Genomic DNA, 19,736 nt, shown 5'->3' with positions numbered 1-19,736 from the left:
TTCTAGGGCTGCACCCACGGCTTATGGAGATTCCCAGACTAGGGGTCCAAGGGGAGCTGTAGCCACCGGCCTACACCACAGCCACAGCAACACAGGATCCAAGCCGCGTCTGCGACCTATACCACAGCTCACGGCAATGCTGGATCCTTAACCCACTGAGTGAGGCCAGGATCGAACCCACAACCTCATGGTTCCTAGTCAGATTCGTTAACCACTGAGCCACGACGGGAACTCCTCAAGCAGTTTTTATGTTTCTCGGGGCAAGCAGGGGTCAGGAATGCAGAAACATTGAGATGAATGAGAAGAACAGGAGATCTGGCCAAATAAAGCAAGCTGGAGGGGCCACAGTTCCTCCTAACATGTCATCAGGACCACCCTCACCCACATCACCCATCCCGTCCCACCTGCCATGTTGGACCCCGTGTGTTTGTTCAGGTCACTCAGGCGCTCACAAGGACCCTGGGTGCTCTGTGTGCTGGAGTGAATGCAATTGAATTGACTTGCCCGCTGAGAGACAGAATTTCATCCAAACAACAATTAAATCTTCTGAATTTGAATCTGCTAATTAGAAAAAGGCTGGGCTGAAGCTGGCCACCTTGCAGTCTGTCTTTTGAGGGAGTGTTGAATCTAACAGACAAAACCTGAGCACTAGGGAGGGCTGCAGACAACGGAACCTGTTAAAACAACCATTTCCTGCACTTCAAAGCCCCTTCAGCCACCGCACAACCAGAATTACCCTTTTGAACCATTCCTGAGTGTCCAGTCCTGGGCCACTTCCAGAGCAACCCTTGCCCACGCCAGCTTGCCCGCCTAAATGGCCGAGTAATGACACCACTGCACATCTGTTTTTTAAATAGTCCATTCCTTTCTGCTGAGGTTTTTTTGTTTGTTTTTACATTCTTTTTTTTTTTTTTTTACCTCAAATTTGCAAGAACAGCACAAAGAATTCCTGGATACCTGTTCACTCAAATTCCCCAAGTGTTAAAGTTTTACCACTTTACTACATTTCTATTTACTTCTCTCCATCCATCCATTCATATATAGATACACAATTCTCCATGGATTTTTTTCCCCCCTAAACTATTTAAAAATAAGTTGCAGGCATGATGCCCTTTACCTCTAAATACTTTTGTGCACTACATGTCTTTTTCAAGTGTGTGGAGTATTTGGATTAAACCCAAATACTGGTTTAGGCCAGCCCTCCCCTGAGTTAGAACCAGCGATCCAAAACCAAACCATACCACATCAACGATTTGGTACTGCATCCCAGGGTAACAAAGACCCCGGGCCTGAGTGTGAGGATCATGGGAAGACTTCACAGGGGCCCACTGCCCACAGAGACACCACATCCAAGCCCTCAGTCCCTCTCCCCAGCCAATCTCCTTGGTCTTTGCCACCAGTGCAGCTGGCTCTGTCTCTATGGGCCTGTTTTGCCTGGTGGGCATGTCCTGGCACTTCTCTATGGACTCCTCAAGGCCCACCCCCTCCGGGGAGCCTTCCCTGATCACCCTAGCTTGGCAGGCTCTCCTTTCTGTCCTCCTCCCAGGGAGCCCTGGCTCTCAGCCCTCACTGAGCTGGGGAAATGCTTTGTATCCCTGTCCCCTCCACCCCTGCCAGGTCGGGCACATGATGGCACTCAGCAACATTTGAGCTCTTCCCTGAACCAGGCCCTTTGGGGGGTCATCTGGCCTCGAGGGTGGAGGCGGACAGGGCAAAAGCTGGGGCGTAAGGAGTAGGCCTCCTACGTCATTAAAGTGAAGGAAACAGGAACTCCATGGATCAGGCAAGACCCTCCTCCCTCCCCCAGGGACACCAAAGACTCACCAGTCAGTGCCCTCAGCCAGATACCTGGGCTGAGGTGTCTGGAGTTGGTGGCCGAAGTCGAAGCTGGGGTGGAGGCGGTGGGGGTGAACAGACACACGCTCCTGACTCCGCCTGCACGGGAAGGGAGGAGGGCCCATGGTGTTAGGACTGCCCGGGGCCAGGCCAGCTCCCAGGAGTGCTGAGCAGCCCCCCACTGCCGAAGCCCACAGCCTGTGTGTGGAGAGCTGGCCTTCGGCCCTCTTCCCAAACCCCAAGGAAGCAGCAAACTCTGGGGCAGCAGCAGATAACTCAGACATTGCTGCTGTCTCTGGGCTGCCCACTAGACTAAGGCCTCTCCCTGGGTGTCACTGCTGCAGGTCACTTGTCCCACCCAGGATTTCTGTCTCCTCCACGCCTTCCCCTACCATTCCCCTCTGTCCTTAAGATGCACATATCTGCCTCCTGCAGGCTCTCCCACATCTGGGCACTCCCTTGGCCCCCACCATGCTCTTCACTTCTCCTCCACCCTTTTCCACACTCTTCCCAGCTTTCATGGCCCAAGGCAAAGCCACCTCCTCCAGGAAGACCTCCTGAACACTCCAGATGTGGTAGTCTCTCCTCCCTCTGACCTACAACACTCACCTTCTGTCCCCGGCACCCCAACATCTACAGACCTGGATGTTTAGGGTCTTAGAGATCATCAAATCTAGAGATGTTCAAAGTGTGCTCCAAGCCCCCCTGACAGTCCCTAAGACCTCTTCATGGGGTTTGCGAGGTCAAAATGATTTTCATAATAATACTACTATGTTATTTGCTTTTTTAATTTTTTTCTCTCTTTTAGGACTGCACCTGCAGCAAATGGAAGTTCCCTGGCTAGGGGTTGAATTGGATCTGCCACTGCCAGCCTATGCCACAGCCACAGCAACGCCTGATCCTTAAGCCACTGAGCGAGGCCATGGATAGAACCTGCATCCTTATGGAAACTATGTCGGGTTCTTAACCTGCTGAACCACAATGGGAACTCCTGTCATTCGCTTTTTCACTTTCATTCTCTCACAAGCGAACAATGGAATTTTCCAGAAACTATATGACTTGTGATTCTGTCCCAGTTTCAATACAGAAGCAGACTTTAGAACACAGCTATCTTCTATTAAACCAAGCATTAAAGAGATTTGTGAATATGTCATTTTTAAAAGTCACTCTTTCACTGCATTTACATATAGATATTTTTAAAAGAAACACATTACTGGTATTAACATGTAACTTTGTTATGGTTATTTTTGTCTTTTTTTTTTTTGCCATTTCTTGGGCCGCTTCCGCGGCATATGGAGGTTCCCAGGCTAGGGGTCCAATCGGAGCTGTAGCCTCCAGCCTACACCAGAGCCACAGCAATGCCAGATCCAAGCCACTTCTTTGACCTACACCACAGCTCACGGCAACACCAGATCGTTAACCCACTGAGTAAGGCCAGGGATTGAACCCTCAACCTCATGGTTCTTAGTTGGATTTGTTAACCACTGAGCCACGACGGGAACTCCTGTTATGGTTATTTTTAAATGAACTCATAAGTATTTTTAAATTTCTGTTTTTATTTCTAATAGGTATCACTATTCATAGCCCACATGAACAGAGGCTTACTGCAGTCCTCAATAATTTTTAAGAGTGAAAAATGGTCCCGAGGCATTCCCGTCATGGCCCAGTGGTTAACGAACCCGACCAGGATCCACTAAGACACAGGTTCGATCCCGGACCTCGCTCAGTGTGTTAAGGATCCGGTGTTGCCATGAGCTGTGGTGTAGCTCACAGATGTGGCTTGGATCCTGCGTTGCTGTGACTGTGGCGTAGGCCGGCAGCTGTAGCTCCAATTCGACCCCTAGCCTGGGAACTTCCATATGCTGTGGCTGCGACCCTAAAAAAAAAAAAAAAACCATGGTCCAGAGACAAAAATGTTTGAGAATCATGTGTACAGCTCCTTCTCTCAGTTGTGGCTCAGAGATGTGAAGTGCTTGCCTAGAGTCCCACAGCTACTTCAGATCCATGTGATTGGTTTGTCGAATTCTACTCTGCATTTGTTTCATAGCTGGTCTCTCCAAACAGACCATGGCTCTTTGAGGGCAGAGCTGACCCAGCCCTGCCTGTGGTATCCCGTAGGGCTCTCGGGTGTTAGAATCAGGTGATCATGGAGTTCCTGTCGTGGCTCAGCGGAAACGAATCCTACTAGGAACCATGAGGTTTCGGGTTCGATGCTTGGCATCACTCAGTGGGTTAAGGATCCGGCATTGCTATGAGCTGTGGTGTAGGTCGCAGACAAGGCTGCAATCTGGCGTTGCTGTGGCTGTGGCATAGGCTGGCAGCTGTAGCTCCGATTCGACCCCTAGCCTGGAAACCTCCATATGCCGCGGGAGCGGCCCTGAAAAGACAAAAAGGCAAAAAAAAAAAAAAAAAGAATCAGGTGATCATGAAGCTTGAGGGAACCCGAGATGTCCCCAGTCTAGTCTCCCCACTGTGAGCATCCTAGCCCACCAGGTTCCTAGCTCCTTCCTGTCTCCGCACCTGGGCAACGTGACAGGGACACACACTAGCAACGGAGGGAACCCGGGTCGGGTTAAGGCAGCGCTCACTGCCTGAAACATGCTTCTAAATGGAGCGAAAGCTGGCTCTGGCAGAGACCCATTCGGTGACTATGGCCCAAGCCAGCGCGGAAGAAGCCAGAGGTCCAGCCCTCGGCCACACCCCCAGGCCCCGCCTCGCGCCTCCCCCCAACCCCCGCAGGCAGCACCCACCTGGGGTGTGAGACCAGCCTGCGGTGCTGGGCTTCCAGGAGCTGCTGCTGCAGGAGGTATTGCTGGTGCAGGGCCTGAGGTAGGAAGGAGGGACCTGTGACGTCCTGGAACTGCAGGGCGGGCAGCGGAGTCAGCGACTGGTGCAGGGCGCCGCTGTGCTGGTGGGCCGGGGCCATGTGGGTGCTGAGGCCCGGTTGCGACTGCACGGGGTGGGCCAGGGGGAAGTCGGGAGCGAGCTGCTGCGGCTGCGGGGGGCCCAGGTGGAAGTGGCGGCAGGAGGTAGCGTGAGGATGCTGAGACCTTTGAAAGGGGGCACCTGGAGAAGCAATGACAAACACTCCATGAAGACCAGCCCTGCTCCCCTCCCCCACAGACCCCGTCTTCCCGCACCCCACCCCCACCCTGCAGCCAACGCAACTCAAGACTTCCATTAGAACACAGCAATGTCATTTTTATATACAAATGGTCATCATCAGTGCTGCCTAGTAAAGGCTCTGTACATTGTGTTGGAGGAGGGAAGAGTGTTTTCTTTAAAAAATAGTTAAGCATCCTTTTAAAAATTAACACAGGTGTTAAAGGAATTTTAAGGTTCCTGGAGGGAGTTTGGCTTTCTTGAATTTCTCTTCTCCCATCAACTTTATTGACCCTCCACATTTTTACTATTTTCTTTTTTTCTTCTCCTTTTTTTTGGGGGGGGTTGTGTGGGGCAGGCCTATGGCATACGGAAGTTCCTGGGCTAGAGGTCAAATCAGAGCTGCAGCTGCCGGCCTGTGCCACAGCCACAGCAAAGCCAGATCGAAACCTCATCTGCAGCCTAGGGACCTACATAGCAGCTTGTGACAACACCAGACTGTTAACCCACTGGAGTCTTTTAATAAAGCAAGGAAGTGGACCCCAGAAATGTTTACAGAGATTTCCTGCTAAATGAAGCAAGTTCAACACATACCTGCTCCTTCTCTAACTCCACTGAAATGAGAACAAAGGACATAAACAGCCAAGGACAGAGAGAACAAGAGAGGTGACATCAGCAGGCAACACATGTCAACAGATTTTTGGAAGATGGAAAGCAGATGGAGGAATTAGCAGAGCTGAGAAATTGGAAACCAAGCTCGGAATGAAGGAGCCGTCAATAAGGAGTGGACAGATTTTGCCACACGAGCTGGAAGGGTCAGGAGTTGAGGTGGCATTTCCTTTGGAAGGCAGGAGCAATTCTGGCACTGAGCACAGGGAGGCTGGTTGTGAGTCTGCATGAAGAGACCCATGCAGGGAAGTGACTGCCCCTCCTTCACCCTGGCATTTTGCAGGGAAACTGAGCCATTAGAGGAGAGCAGGGGAGCAGCACTGTTTTCAAACAGGGGGCTAAGCAGAAGTATACATGGAACCCTGGAAACCCCTGCCTCCTTCTGCCACTTGGTTCAGAGGATGCTGCCATCCAGGTGCCCCTCCCCTGCACACCCGACAGCCCCAGGCTGGAATCTGGTCCCAGAAAGAGCTTTACAGATCCTTCTGGTTGGGAGGACCATAGTAAAAAGCTTGAATCCCTACTGGCCACTCCATAATGAAGCCCATAATTTGAAAGGTCCATACACACACACAGAGCTTCTAGAAACTTTAGTTCAATTTTTTTTCTTTTCTTTTTTCTTTTTTTTTTTTTTTTTTTTTTTTTGGTCTTTTTAGGGCAGCACCCGTGGCTATGGAGTTTCCAAGGCTAGGGCTCTAACTGGGGCTATAGCTGCCAGCCTACACCACAGCCACAGCAACGCCAGATCCAGGCTGCGTCTGCGACCTACACCACAGCTCACAGCAACGCCGGATCCTTAACCCACTGAGCGAGGCCTGGAATTGAACCTGCATCCTCCTGGTTCCTAGGTGGATTTGTTTCCACTCTGCCACAATGGGAACTCCTAGTTCAACTTCTAATATGAACAGGCAGCCAAGGATGACCGGTCTCTTGAGGAAGATTACAAAATGAAATGAGTGAGAAAATATACTAAATTTAAACGAAAAAAGAAAATAAACTCAGAGGAACAGAAGTAATGCAAGGATCAGTTAAAAAAAAAAGTAAACTTCAAAACACTATACTTAATATCCACAGAAAAATAAGATGTTGGGTCCAGGAACCAACAACAAGCTCCTTTCAAAGGGGTGGTGAGAAAATGAGAGTGCTCTTGGAAATTAAAAATATAGGAGGTGAAATCTGAAAGTCAACAGAAGATAACACTGGGGAAATTTCCCAGAAAGCAGTGAAAGAAAACAAGGAGATGAAGAAAAAGATGCCAAGGTTGAAAGGATTCAGTCAGAAGATTCCACATTTGATGAGGAAGAGAGAAAGAAAGGAGAAGAAAGAAAGGAGAAAATCATGAAAAAGAAGAACTGAAGCTCAGTTTCTGGATAGAAAAAGCCCTCTGGTTGGTCAGCAAAATAGGGATGGGGAGAACCCCACACCAAGGCATCTCACTGGGAAATGTCCATCAGTGGGGACAGAGATGATTCTGACAGCTTCCAGAGAGAAAGCAATTCTGAAGTTCCCATTCAAACGGTCAAGAAGCAGGATAGCCTGATATTTTTTGAGAGTAACATTGGAAGCTCGAAAACAGTAGAGCAAATGCCTTCCAGGTAGAGTGGGATTTTCAATCTAGAATTCTGTGCCCAGCCAAACTATTTTTTTCTTTCTTTCTTTTTCTTTTTTGGCCACCCTGTGGCATATGGAGTTCCCAGGCCACGGGTCAGATCCAAGCCATGGTTGTGACCTATACCACAGCTGCAGCAACTGCTGCCAGATCCTTTAACCCGCTTTGGGGGCCAGGGATCAAACCCATGTTCTGGTGCTCCAGAGATGCTGCTTATCCCATTGCACCACAGCGAAACTATTAATCAAGTGCGAGAATAGAATAAAGCATTTGTTTTTCTTTTTAATGGCCATACCTGTGGTGTATGGAAGTTCCCAGGCTAGGGATCAATTTGGAGCTGCAGCTTAGGCCTAAGCCACAGCCACAGCAGTGCAGGATCCAAGCCACATCTGTGACCTACACTGCAGCTCATGGCAACACCCAACCCTTAACCCACCGAGCAAGACCAGGGATCGAACCTGCATCCTCATGGAGACTAAGTCTGGTTCTTAACCCACTGAGCCACCATGGGAATTCCTAAAGCCATTTCAAACAGGGAGGGTCTCAAAAAATACTTTAACCTTGTTGACATCCTTTCTCAAAGAGGTACTGTTGAAAACCAAGAGAAAGGAGCAAAGAAATAGAGACTGTCATTTGGAGGAGGGGGTTTCCCAAGCACACAGCTGTGCAGGGCCTCCAGCAACCATTTCAAGGGGCCAAGGGGGAGGGAGTTTTTAGGCAGTATCTGGAAGGGGGGATAAAAAATATAGGATCATCATTAGGTTTGACCATTTGAAAATAGTATTTAAAGGAATTTTCCAATTTTATGAAGGATTTAGTAAGAATTTGTAAAGCTGTCATAGTAAGCAGGCCGTTATTACCTCCAGGAAGAGAAAAAGTTGGGCAAGAAAGTGTAATGATTATGCACTACTTGGTTCAGCAGTGAACAATATTTACACATTAATAACACATCAAGCATTAAAAAACTATTTTAGAATAGAAAAGGCCATTTCTGGAGCTCCCATAATGGCTCAGTGGGTTAAGAGCCCGACATAGTCTCCATGACGATGAAGGTTCGATCCCTGGCATCACTCAGTGGGCTAAGGGTCTGGCATTGCCACAAGCTGCAGCATAGATGGCAGATACGGCTTTGATCCAGCATTGCTGTGTCTGTATATTCGACTCCTAGCCTAGGAACTTCCATGTGCTGCTGCGCAGCCATAAAAAGGAGAAAAAAAAGGAGTTCCCGTTGTGGCTCAGTGGTTAACGAATCCAACTAGGAACCATGAGGTTGCAGGTTTGATCCCTGGCCTCGCTCAGTGGGTTAAGGATCCAGGGTTGCCATGAGCTGTGGTGTAGGTCACAGACGAGGCTCAGATCCCATGTTGCTGTGGCTCTGGTGTAGGCTGGTGGCTACAGCTCCGATTAGACCCCTAGCCTGTGAATCTCCATATGCCATGGGAGTGGCCCCAGAAAAGACAAAAAGACAAAGAAAAAAGAAAAACAAAAAAGGCCATTTCTTTCATAATAGTAAGAAAATAGACAAGGTTAAAATCGAAATATCAACAAATAGCCATATCAGAATTTATTTGGAAAGCTACTTAGTAAATTTATGTATTTCAGGAAGTAAATGCTTAAAGAGTTGGAAGTGTTGAGCTTCAGGGAATGGAACTGGAGTGGGAGGGCGAGGGGTGGACAATGGCTGTTTTACCAAATGTGTCTTATATTGGTGCTATTTTTTTTTTTTTTTTTTTGTCTTCTGTCTTTTGTTGTTGTTGTTGTTGTTGTTATTGTTGCTATTTCTTGGGCCGCTCCCGCGGTATATGGAGGTTCCCAGGCTAGGGGTTGAATCGGAGCTGTAGCCACCGGCCTACGCCAGAGCCACAGCAACACGGGATCCGAGCCGCGTCTGCAACCTACATCACAGCTCACGGCAACGCCGGATCGTTAACCCACTGAGCAAGGGCAGGGATCGAACCCGCAACCTCATGGTTCCTAGTCAGATTCGTTAACCACTGCGCCACGACGGGAACTCCGATTGGTGCTATTTGACTTAGTAAATGACATGCATGTCACTGATAGATGTTTTTATTTATTATTTTTTATCTTTTGTCTTTTTTTAGGGCCGCACCCGCTGCAAATGGGGGTTCCCAGGCTAGGGGTCTAAGCGGAGCTACAGCTGCCAGCCTACACCACAACCACAGAAACACCAGATCTGAGCTACCTCTGCAAGCTACACCATAGCTCATGGCAACGCCAAATCCTTAACCCACTGAGCAAGGCCAGGTATCGAACCCGCAACCTCATGGTTCCTAGTCAGATTAGTTGCTGCTGTGCCACAATGGGAACTCCAGTGATAGATGTTTTTAAAACCTTTTAAAGATAAGTGTTTGCAAGACCAAGTAGAAATGAAAAGTATTTCTGGCTCATCCCCAGTGTTGAAAAAAAGGCTACTGTACAAAGGAGACGGGTTGGGGGGGTGGGGGATGCGCTGGGGGTTTGAGATGGAAATGCTATAAAATTGGGTTGTGATGATCGTTGTACAACTATAAATGTAATAAAATTCATTGAGTAATTAAAAAAATAAAACTAAAAGAAAGAAAGAGAAAAAGGCTACTATAAGGACTCCGATCAAGCACTGTCTATTAAATCACAACGTGAGCCACATACGTCATCGTAAATGTTCTAGTAGCCACCTTTAAAGAAGTAAAAAGAGACAGGTGAGTTTAATTTTAATAATATGTAGCATATAGCTCAGTATATCCAAAATGTTATTTCAACGTGAAAACAATGTAACAAATCATTGAGCAATTTTACATTTTTTCATACCTAAGTCTTCAAAATCCAATGTACATCTGCACTTACAACATTCTTAATTAGGACAGCCACTTATGGTTAGCGACTTCCATGTTGGACACAGCAGCTCTAAAGGAAAAAGGCCACCTCTGTACATAGAGCAAAGCACTTTAGCTAAGTTTGGTCACTGGTCTGCCTTCAGATGAGGAGCCTGCATTGCTCACTGTTAAGATGCACACCCCTTAGCCTGATGCTCAAGCTCCATCCTCCTGATCCCCACCGCCTGCCAAGCCTGCCCCCCCACCCCCCGCCATCCACATCGGTCCACTTGAATCTCCAGCTACTCCACACACATTCCCACCCAGGAGCCATTGCTCACGCTTGTGGCTGCCTTTGCTGTCTTTAAAGGTCATCTCTCAGCTCCTCCAAAAATGCCTCCCCTGCCCGCCAACCCCCAAGGATGCCTTCCTCCTCTGCGTTCCTGTAGAACGCCCTGTTGCTACCACTCATTTGGCACCTGGCAGTAGCTACCTTGAGCTGTCTCTTCACACTCACCACCCCAGCTGGCTGAGTTTCGTGTTCTACTCTTTCTGGATCCCCACGCACCTCGCTGGCGCTGCCACTCAGTGTCTACCTGGTTGACTGGCTACTGGAGGGACTGAGGGAGAAGGGGTGCCTCAACGGGACTGATCACTGAGGCTGGCTGGTTTGAATTGAGAGGGAAAGAGAGTGGCAAGGAGGGCCTGGGTGAGCTCTGGGTTTTAAAGCTGCAGCACCCAGGGCAGGGCCGGTAGAGATGGCCAGCATCGTCCCCTTTGGGCACTGAGTGCCTCTCCCACTGCCAGGAACAGCAGCTGCCTTTGCTCCTACAAGCCCCTTCTGCATGATGGCGCCTACCCTGCAAGGGGGGTGGTCCTTCCAGTTTCTATGGAGGCCCATGAGGGAGACAACTGACCAGCAGCCTAGCCTGGAGAAGTTTCCACTCTCCTGACATCTGTGCCCACCAGCTGATGCACTGGGCAGTGAGAACAGCTACCCCTTCCTGGATGGGTGGCAAGAGAAAAGTCAGCAGAAGTCTCTGTCTCATAATAGTTCAAGTAGTTTCTACCTGCAAATGTCCTTTGACTTCTGTTCTGGGACTGTGTGGCCCTTTCTCCTGCCATCTCCATCCCCAAAGGGTCCTCAGCCCTGCCTTCCCAGAGGGAATTAACGCCAGAAGACACCCCTTCTGGGGCCCCAGCCTTTCCCCAGCAAGCTGTCCTGTAGGGTCTAAAGTAGCAGGTTAACAGCTGCTGTATTTGGGCTCTAAGACCAGAGGAGTGACGTTCTGAGGGTGGTTACCTTGGGCCTGTGACAAGCCAATGGCCAGTGACATCTGAACAACACTTACGTCCCCAAGGGCCACCATCAATGGACAACCTACAATTTTTCCCATCAGAGTTACTCCTTTGGGTTAAAAAAATAATAATAATCTCCAAATGTCTTTGAATATGCTATGCATTTATCTTATTTCCCCAGAGCCAAAATGCCATCAGTTGGAAAATTCATCATGAACTAAATAACATTTTTAGGGAATGGGGAAAAAGAGGGGTCATTCAGAAGAAAAAAGAGAAAGCACCACATTAAGGAAATACGGCCGGTGTAAGACACAAATTAGTTTTAGAAATGTGAAGAAAAACAGGTGCCTCTTAGAATTCTGGAAATTGATGCTCTTAGGACCCCTGAGACCTAGCTAGGAGCACCTTCAAGCAGGGGCTGGGGTCTGAGCGAGGCTGGAGGAAGCCCACGTCTGGCCTTGCACAGCTGGGGCAGGGGGAGGGCAACGTGCGGGGCTCGCCTAATGGCCACCTGGCACACATGGAACACGACAGGCGCTCCACAAGACTGGTGGCTGATTCGTGCTTCCTGGGCAGGGAGCCAAAGAGGCTGGCAGCTGGAGAGTGGGTGGATCAGAGGACAGCAGGAACCACACAGCCCCATGGGGAGGGGAAGGTAAAAGAGAAGCCCAAGGGCTGTGGGCAAGGTGGGTGGAGATGACAGAGATCTGAGTTTCTGGAAGGTTTCTTGATGCTCATCTGGTAAATGACAGAGCAGAGGTTTGAACTGAGGTCTTTCCTGAAAGCCAGTTGTCAGTGGGAGGGAAAGACAGAGCCAGGGAAGCCGCAGGCTTGATAAAGCCTCTCTGAGGAGGAGAGCAGGGCAGAAACAGAGCCTGGCCACCTGGAGGGCACGCTGGGCCAGTCGGGGTTTCCTCTGGCCTGGGGACAGTGGGAATGGCGACAAGGGGGCCAGAGGGGCCTCAGGGCTGGGCAGGAGTCAGGACAGGCTGAGAAGTGAGAAAGCCAGAAATAGCAGTAGAGAGACAACAGAGCCATGTGGTCTGACAGGCTTCTCTGGAGCAGGCAGCATCCTGAGCTGGAGGAATATCTAGCTGTGTTTTAATCTGCACCAACGTGGTCACCCCGAGTAAAAGGGTTTTCATCCTCCAGACTCCAGGGCTGAAAGGCACTGCCTTCAAACCCTCAGAGGAGGAGGAAAGAGGAAGAGCAGGCAGTGCAAGGACAGGGACAAGGGTGGGCCTCTTGCCTCCAGCCCCACCCGGGTCGTTACCGCCTCCTGCCAACAGGGACCTCAGGTGCAAGGTTGCAGTCCAACCAGTCTACTGAGCTGAACATCCAGCTCTCTGCCTGGGGATGCAGGACCCCAGGAGAGCAGGATGGGAATGGATCCCTCCCAGGTCTCCAGGAAAGCCAGAGGGTCCCATCCTCCCAGGCCACTTCTCAGGTGTCAGGCTCCCACTGTCCTTAGCTCATTGACTGGCTTCGGTCGCCCCCAGAGGTGGGGGCAGAACAGAAGGCAGGAGGGGGAAGGGATGCTGGTGTGTGTGTGTGTGCTGTGGGGGCAGGTGGCAGAGTCAGAAAGAAGGGGAGAGCCAAAGAGACTCCCTCCCGAAGGCTCTAGGGTAGAGGGATAGCCAGTTAGCGGGGAGGCCGGGAGGGTCCCTGCTGAGTGCTTCCTAAGGCTGGAGTCAGAGTCTGCTCCTTTCTGAAAAGCCAGCTCTCAAGCTGCAGAGAAAAATCAATCTTCTGAAAGCAGATTTCTGTCCCCAAGAGGCTCTCGAAGCCGAGCAGTCATCTGATTCAAGGGCGCGATCCCAGAGGCCATGGTGCCTCCCCTTTCGGTCAGACCTGGCAACATTGAGCTTCTCCTGGCCTTACTTTCTGAGACTGTGACCCACTGGAATGGCCCTGATCCCACACACCCTGCTGACGTCTCTCAGCTGCAGGCCTCTTCCGACCCAGCCCCTCCTCTTGTTTTCAGGGAAGCCAAGTTGAAAGGAAGACCTTGCAAACTGAGTTGTGACTGCCACCAGGGTCCCCCAGTGGAATAGCCCAGGCTCAGGTCTCCTGCCCCACCTGCAGCTGAGTAAGCCTGTGTTCTGTGCCGTGTCCAGCACCTGAAATGAGCCCAAAGCAGGGACGGGCAGGGTAGACCAGGACTGCCTTCAAAATCCATCTTCCAATGGTGGCCACATCACCTTAATGTCATGTCTGAGCATTTCATCCCTTGCCTAAAGGCCCCTTCCGGCCTCTCCCTCTCTCAATGTTCCCTATGACCTCCCTTTTCACCCCCCTCCCAGACCCAGGGCCCTTGCCTGTCCCCCAGCCTCATACCCTTCTTCCTAGGGCTGTCACATTCTGTCCATCCTCAACCACCCAGGGCATATATTAATTCCTGGATGGAATCTCCCAGACCGATGAGCATTGTCTCGCCACTGAATTGGTGGTTTTGCTTATTATACTTGGCATTTTATTTGTGGACGAACTTTAGCTCCAATAATGTAATAAGAGGATGATTTCAGGGTAAATTCCATGCAGTAAAAGTCCTTTGTTCTTAGAAGGATTTAGAAAACTTCCAAGAGATGACGGCGGGGGGGGGGGAGAATGAGAGAATGGAAGAGAGAAATGAAGAGAAAAAGGCAGGGCAGTAGGAAGAAAAGAGGGAAGAAATGGAGAAGGAAGGAAAGAAGACGGAAAACCTTCATTATCTTAGAAAAGTTAAGTGTTAGATTAGCTGGTAAGGAAATACAGTTCATCATGGAAACTGAATATTCAAGCTAAATGAGGCTTGGAGTTCACACAGCCTTTGTTCTGCAGGATGAGGACCCCGAGGAGGCTGGGAAATGGGGGGGGTTGCTTTCAGGTAGTTATGGCTTAGTTGGGACTGGTGTCCAGGCTTCCTCTATTTTCGTGCAGTGTGCTCCATCCCCATGCTGCCATTTCAGAGTCCCCCCTCCCAGCACCCAGCTCCTCAATGCCCACACCACCTATCCACACTTGGTAACCCACCAGCCCAGGATTTGGCAGTCTCCCCTCCACTCCCCATCCCCATCCCCATCACCAGCTCCCCCCAAAAGAAAGCCTTTCCTTCCTAAGGAAGTGGCTATGAGGTGACAAGGGACCAACCACTGGTGCCCATGGGGAGCAGTCTGAACCTCTTCTGTGAAAGATGCTGAGCAATGGCCATGGTGGGTGACATTGCCTGGGCTCTGCTCAAGCCACCTTGGCCAGCAACCCAGGCCTCTTCCCCACCTAAGAAAATGCCACAGACAAGCCCCAGCTTTGCAGGGTAGGGCAAGGTCTTTCTGGTATTGGGTGCTCCTGTTGCAAGGCAATCCCATCAGAGCTTCTGGCAATCCTGATGTAGAAGGCTTTAGGCTCTCTGATTCACAGGTTTTAACTGATGAGGAGGGATAGAGGAAACTTCTGGGTCCTGGCACCAATTCTGGGGACCTTATGTTAACCTGGACATGGATAACCTGGAGTCTGATGGGGAGACCAGGATTGGGAGGGGACTGGAGCTGTCTGAGAGGAAGAACCACTGAGGGATCTGGTGTGAGCAGCGAAGAGGAGACTCTGAGTCAGGTAACAGCTCCAGGAAAAGGGACTTGCTCTTCTGGTAGATTAAAGTCAACATAAGGAAGACATTTCTTAGAATTCACTTTGTTCTCCAAAGTTCCCCACCACTAGGGGTGTCCATGCAGAGGCTGTCTAGCTGCCCAGTGGAAGAGGGGAAGGTGGCCTGGAGCACCTCCAGGGCCCCTCCTACGCCCCCCAGGAGATGATGTAAATTCACTGTATCATCTGCTGAGCACAGGCCCTGCTGAGCACAGGCCAGCAAACTGGTTCATGAAGGCATAGAAACTGGTTTGGGTGATGGGGAAAGGAGGAAGGAACATGGCAGCAAGCAGAAAACAAGCCACAGGCAGGAGTCCAAAGACAGAGTCCCTCCTCTACTCAATATGGCCCCAGGAGCCTCTTCTCCCCTCTGCATTGATACAGCTCAGAACTTCATTTCCTGCATCTTCTGAGCCCCCCAAGGGCCTCTATGGACTTCTCCAGCTGGGGGCACATTCAAGTTTCATGTTGCTGGGTAATGCATTCTTTGCGAGCCACTCAGATGCAGGATGCTGGGAGAAGTGATACAGGAAAGGTGGAGGAGGGGACAAATTTTGTGGGAAGTCTGAATGGCAGGACCAGGAGGCTGGGGTATACTTTCTGAGTCAACTACAGAGATAGCAGGTGATGAATATGGAAAATAGGTTATATGCCCAGAACCCAGTGGGTCATCTTCCTAGAACCCAGCATCCTAAGATGTTCTTCCTGGCTTCCTTACATACTCCAGGTAAATAGAATTAACCTCTTTGCTCCAGTTGATGAGTCCAAAAAAGCCTATTCCCTGGCTCAGCTTTTGAGCGGCTAGAGGTCTGCTTTCCTCCTCCCTCTGCAAGGTTTGGTTCCCTGACCTACAGAGAACACAAGGGGCCTAGAAAGGAAATGATATGCCCAGAGGGCTTCTTTACAGCCAAGAGCAGCTTTGTGAATGCTTCCCCAGGGCCAGCCTTTGATCTCTAATGAAAAGCTCAGCTTCTTCCGAGGAACTGAATTCCTGGCTCTCAAAGCACTGATGGGAGGGGGCTTTCCATCCCTAGGAAGCCTACTTGCCCATAGGCATGAGACAATTCAATAGCAAACTTCCAGCAAGCAGCAAAGGGCCAGTTTTTAGCTCCACTGTGGTCACAGACCAGGAGTAAGGGAAAGCAGCTGAGAAGAGAAGCGGGAGGTTGGCTAGAGACAGGACGCAATTAAAGAAGAAAGTGCCTGTGGGTAATGGGACAGTCTTCCGGGCATCATTCATCCCAGAAGATATCTCTTCTCTATCTAATGCCAACAAACTCCATTAAAACATTTCCATTATAGTCATAATAGGGCATTTTTAAGAGGGTGTCTATGGACAGAAAGCATCATTCCATGAGGGCAGAAGCTGGCTCTATGTCATGCACCTGTATTCCTAGTGCCTGGCACAGATCTTAATGCATAGTAAGGACTCAAGGAAGGAAGGAAGAAAGAAAAGAAGGGAAGAAAATGAACCATTGGGAGTTCCTGTCATGGCTCAGTGGTTAACGAATCTGACTAGGAACCATGAGGCTGCAGGTTTGATCCCTGGCCTTGATCTGGCGTTGCTGTGGCTGTGGCGCAGGCTGGCGGCTACATCTCCGATTTGACCCCTAGCCTGGGAACCTCCATATGCCATGGGAGCGGCCCAAGAAAAGGCAAAAAGACAAAAAAAAAAAAAAAAAAAAAGAAAGAAAGAAAGAAAATGAACCGTAGAACACATGGGAGGTAGCACCTTATTAAAAATCTTGGGAGTATGCAAAACAGCTGCCTCCCAGCATTTCTGCCCTGGAGGCTTTGCAAGGTAGCAGAGGAACAAATGTAATTCAAGGAAGTCAAAGACTGACCTGGTACATACTGCAGACAGAAAGATGGGGAATCCTTTCAATGTGTTGTAGGGACCTAGTTGCAACGTCCAGCATGGACTTGGTTGGTCCAGCTCACCAGGTGGTCAGTGGGACTCACAACCAACAAACCCAGAGGAAGAAGTGGTTTCAGACCCAGAACAGAAAGCCCCCTGCCATTCCTGGCCGAGGAAGGAGGGGTCTGCACTGCTGATGGCATTGGTTAGCTTTCTTGTAAACCATATAGAGTTAATCCTAGGTCAAGAGTTCAAGGAATCTTCTAATATTCTTGATAAAATTAAAGTAAATAAAAAAAAAAACCAATCCCCAACAACTTTTTTTTGTCTTTTTGTCTTTTCAGGGCCACACCCGTGGCATATGAAAGTTCCCAGGCTAGGGGTCTAATCGGAGCTGTAGCTGCCAGCCTATACCACAGCCACAGCAACACCAGATCCTCAACCCACTGAGTGAGGCCAGGGATCAAACCCATGTCCTCATGGATACTAGCCGGGTTCGTTAACCACTGAGCAATGACGAGAGCTCCCCCAACTTTTTTGTGCCAGGGTGGCTCCTGGGCTCATCTCACATTGGCATTGCCTGGTGCCCCAAACAGACAGACCAAGTTCAGAAAACCACTTCGACCAGGACTCCACCTACTGAGATTTGCAGAACAAAGCCCCGCCTTCTGGATATTGTGGGTGGGGCTGAGGGGAACTTCATCCCTCCAGCCTCCCCTCTCCCCCAGGAAAATCTCCTTCTTCTGATTCCATGTTCTCCTGCCTGCTCCTCTGTCACACTGCTCTGCCCTGCTCCCAGCCCAGCTTTCAGGGCCTGCTCACAGTGACAGGCAATGACGGATGTGTAATGATGGCTTTTTCCAGGAGCAGTCACGTGTGAGCAAGATCACATCATGAAGTCCTAATAATGGGATTTCAGATGGCAGCCAATGAGTCTAGGCACTGGGGGAGCTCCCGGCCTCCCCAAGCCCCAAAATCAAATTCCACCAGTGAGTAGGTGTCTGCTTGTTTTCAGAGGGAGCCAGAGGCAATTCAATTAGATTCCCAACCATTACTGCCCATGGGCATCTTGGTCTAGCGCCCTGGAACTTGGGGCGTGCACAATGTGTGCGTATGCACGTGTGTGTGTGTGTGTGTGTGAGTGTGTGTGTGTGTGTGTGTGTGTGAGTGTGTGTGTGTGAGAGTGTGGGGGTGGGGGGAGGGAATGCAGGAGAGAGGGAGACATCTAAAGGGGGAAAGGGGACAGAGAGGAGAGCAGAAGGGAAAAGATGCCTGGAAAAGGCTGAGCCATCAGTACCTCAGAACTAGCAGCCCCCGGACATTATCTAAAAGAGCAAAGCCCCCTCAAGTCACCTCATTCACCCTATTCGCCCTTCCAGTGTCTGTGGCTTGGCCTGTGATGACATCTGCCTCCTTAGGCATGACCAGCCCTCCCCAGGCAGGCCAGGTCCAGCTCTGTTCCAGTCCACTCGGCTCATCACCTGGTGTCCTGCATAGTTATCATTTCAGGCCAGTGTCCCTTTGACCACGTTACCCCCATTGGACTGAGAGCCCCCACAGAACAAGACTGGGCCTAAGAGAGCAGCTGAGGCCCCTACTTCCTAGCTCAGCCTGGACCTTTCTGATCTGTAAAATGAGTGCATAGCATTTCACCGTACCTTGTCACCCACAGGGTGACAACTACAAGATGCCACCTTCAGAGGATGAGTGCCTCTCACCATCCACCGGGTTGGCTGCTGAGAACAGCTCAGAGAAGACTTACTTCTCCCAGGTCCCATTGCTCCCCATCAAGCCCCAAACACGGTCTACAGTGAAATGACAGTCAGAGGACAGTGGCCAGGGCATCCAGCAACAGGCCACCCAAGACCCCCCCCAACCAACGGAAGCACCCCAGCTGGCCCCTTGCTCCTGGGGTGAACTTGGAGGCACAAGAGAGACTCATGGGCCAGTAGTCATAGCATTCCCACTGGAGCCAAGATTCCTCCTGGAGGGGGTCATTGCTTTGGATTAAGCATTGCTCTTCTTTACACCTGCTTTTAAGATGCAAAATATCCCCAGGACAGCAGCACACTGAATCCCTAATGTTGGGTGTGGATGACCTTGCCCGGCCTTCCGTCTGTCCAGATGGCATGGGAAAAATCACAGAGGTGACCAAGTGAGATGGCAAGGCCAGGGGAAAAAGACTGACTTTTTATCTCTTGTGCAGCTCTGCCCCAGCAGCTCTGAGAATGAAGACAGCCAGATAGCAAGTCTTTTCTGGGTCTGATGCTATCTGGCCACGTGCATTTGACTTCAAACTTGACTTATCCACTCACCCAGTATTTACTGCATGGCCTATTACATACCAGGCACTGTCATAGTGATGGGATGCAGTTGTGAATTACAGTCATTACAGTCAAAAATGCATGCCCTGGTGGGATGGTGGTCTAGTCCTGCACTGGCCTGGGTGGTCACCACATAGGACTCTCCAGAATGTGAGATGTGGCTAGTCCAAATTGGTATAGGCTGCCAGTGTAAAATAGGAACCAAACTTCAAATACTTAGTGCAAACAAAATAATGGAAAAAAAAAAAAAAGCACTAACAACTTTGCAAATTACTTATGTATTGCAATGATACCTTTTGGATATATTGAATTAAATAGTATATATTATTAAAATAAGTTTCATGTATTTATTTTTACTTTCTTAATGTAGCTTCTAGAGAAATTTAACTCTGTATTTCTTACATTATATTTCTATTGAACAGTGCTGATCTAGACGGTAGAAGACACTTGTTTATAAGAAAATATGGATGGAGAGGTTGGGATTAGTAGATGCAGACTATTACATTTAGAATGAATAAACAATGAGGTCCTGTTGTACAGCACAGGGGACGATATCCAGTCTCTTGGGATAGACCATGATGGAAGATAATATAAGAAAGGGAATG

At 49.8% G+C, this 19,736-nt stretch overlaps 1 protein-coding gene across 1 annotated transcript in view; it reads right to left on the bottom strand.

Moving 5' to 3' along the window:
- The window catches only part of RNF165 (ring finger protein 165), a 121,136-nt gene that overhangs the window by 19,044 nt on the left and 82,356 nt on the right, over positions 1-19,736 (bottom strand). The window contains exons 2-3 of the mRNA XM_021092574.1: positions 4,587-4,902; positions 1,825-1,935 (exon numbers count right to left, since the gene is read on the bottom strand). Of these exons, the coding sequence (XP_020948233.1) occupies positions 1,825-1,935; positions 4,587-4,902 (427 nt within the window). The remainder of the gene's footprint in view (positions 1-1,824; positions 1,936-4,586; positions 4,903-19,736) is intronic.

This window comes from Sus scrofa, chromosome 1 (assembly GCF_000003025.6).
Source record: "Sus scrofa isolate TJ Tabasco breed Duroc chromosome 1, Sscrofa11.1, whole genome shotgun sequence".
NCBI lineage: Eukaryota > Metazoa > Chordata > Mammalia > Artiodactyla > Suidae > Sus > Sus scrofa.
This window is presented reverse-complemented; position numbering and strand designations above follow the sequence as displayed.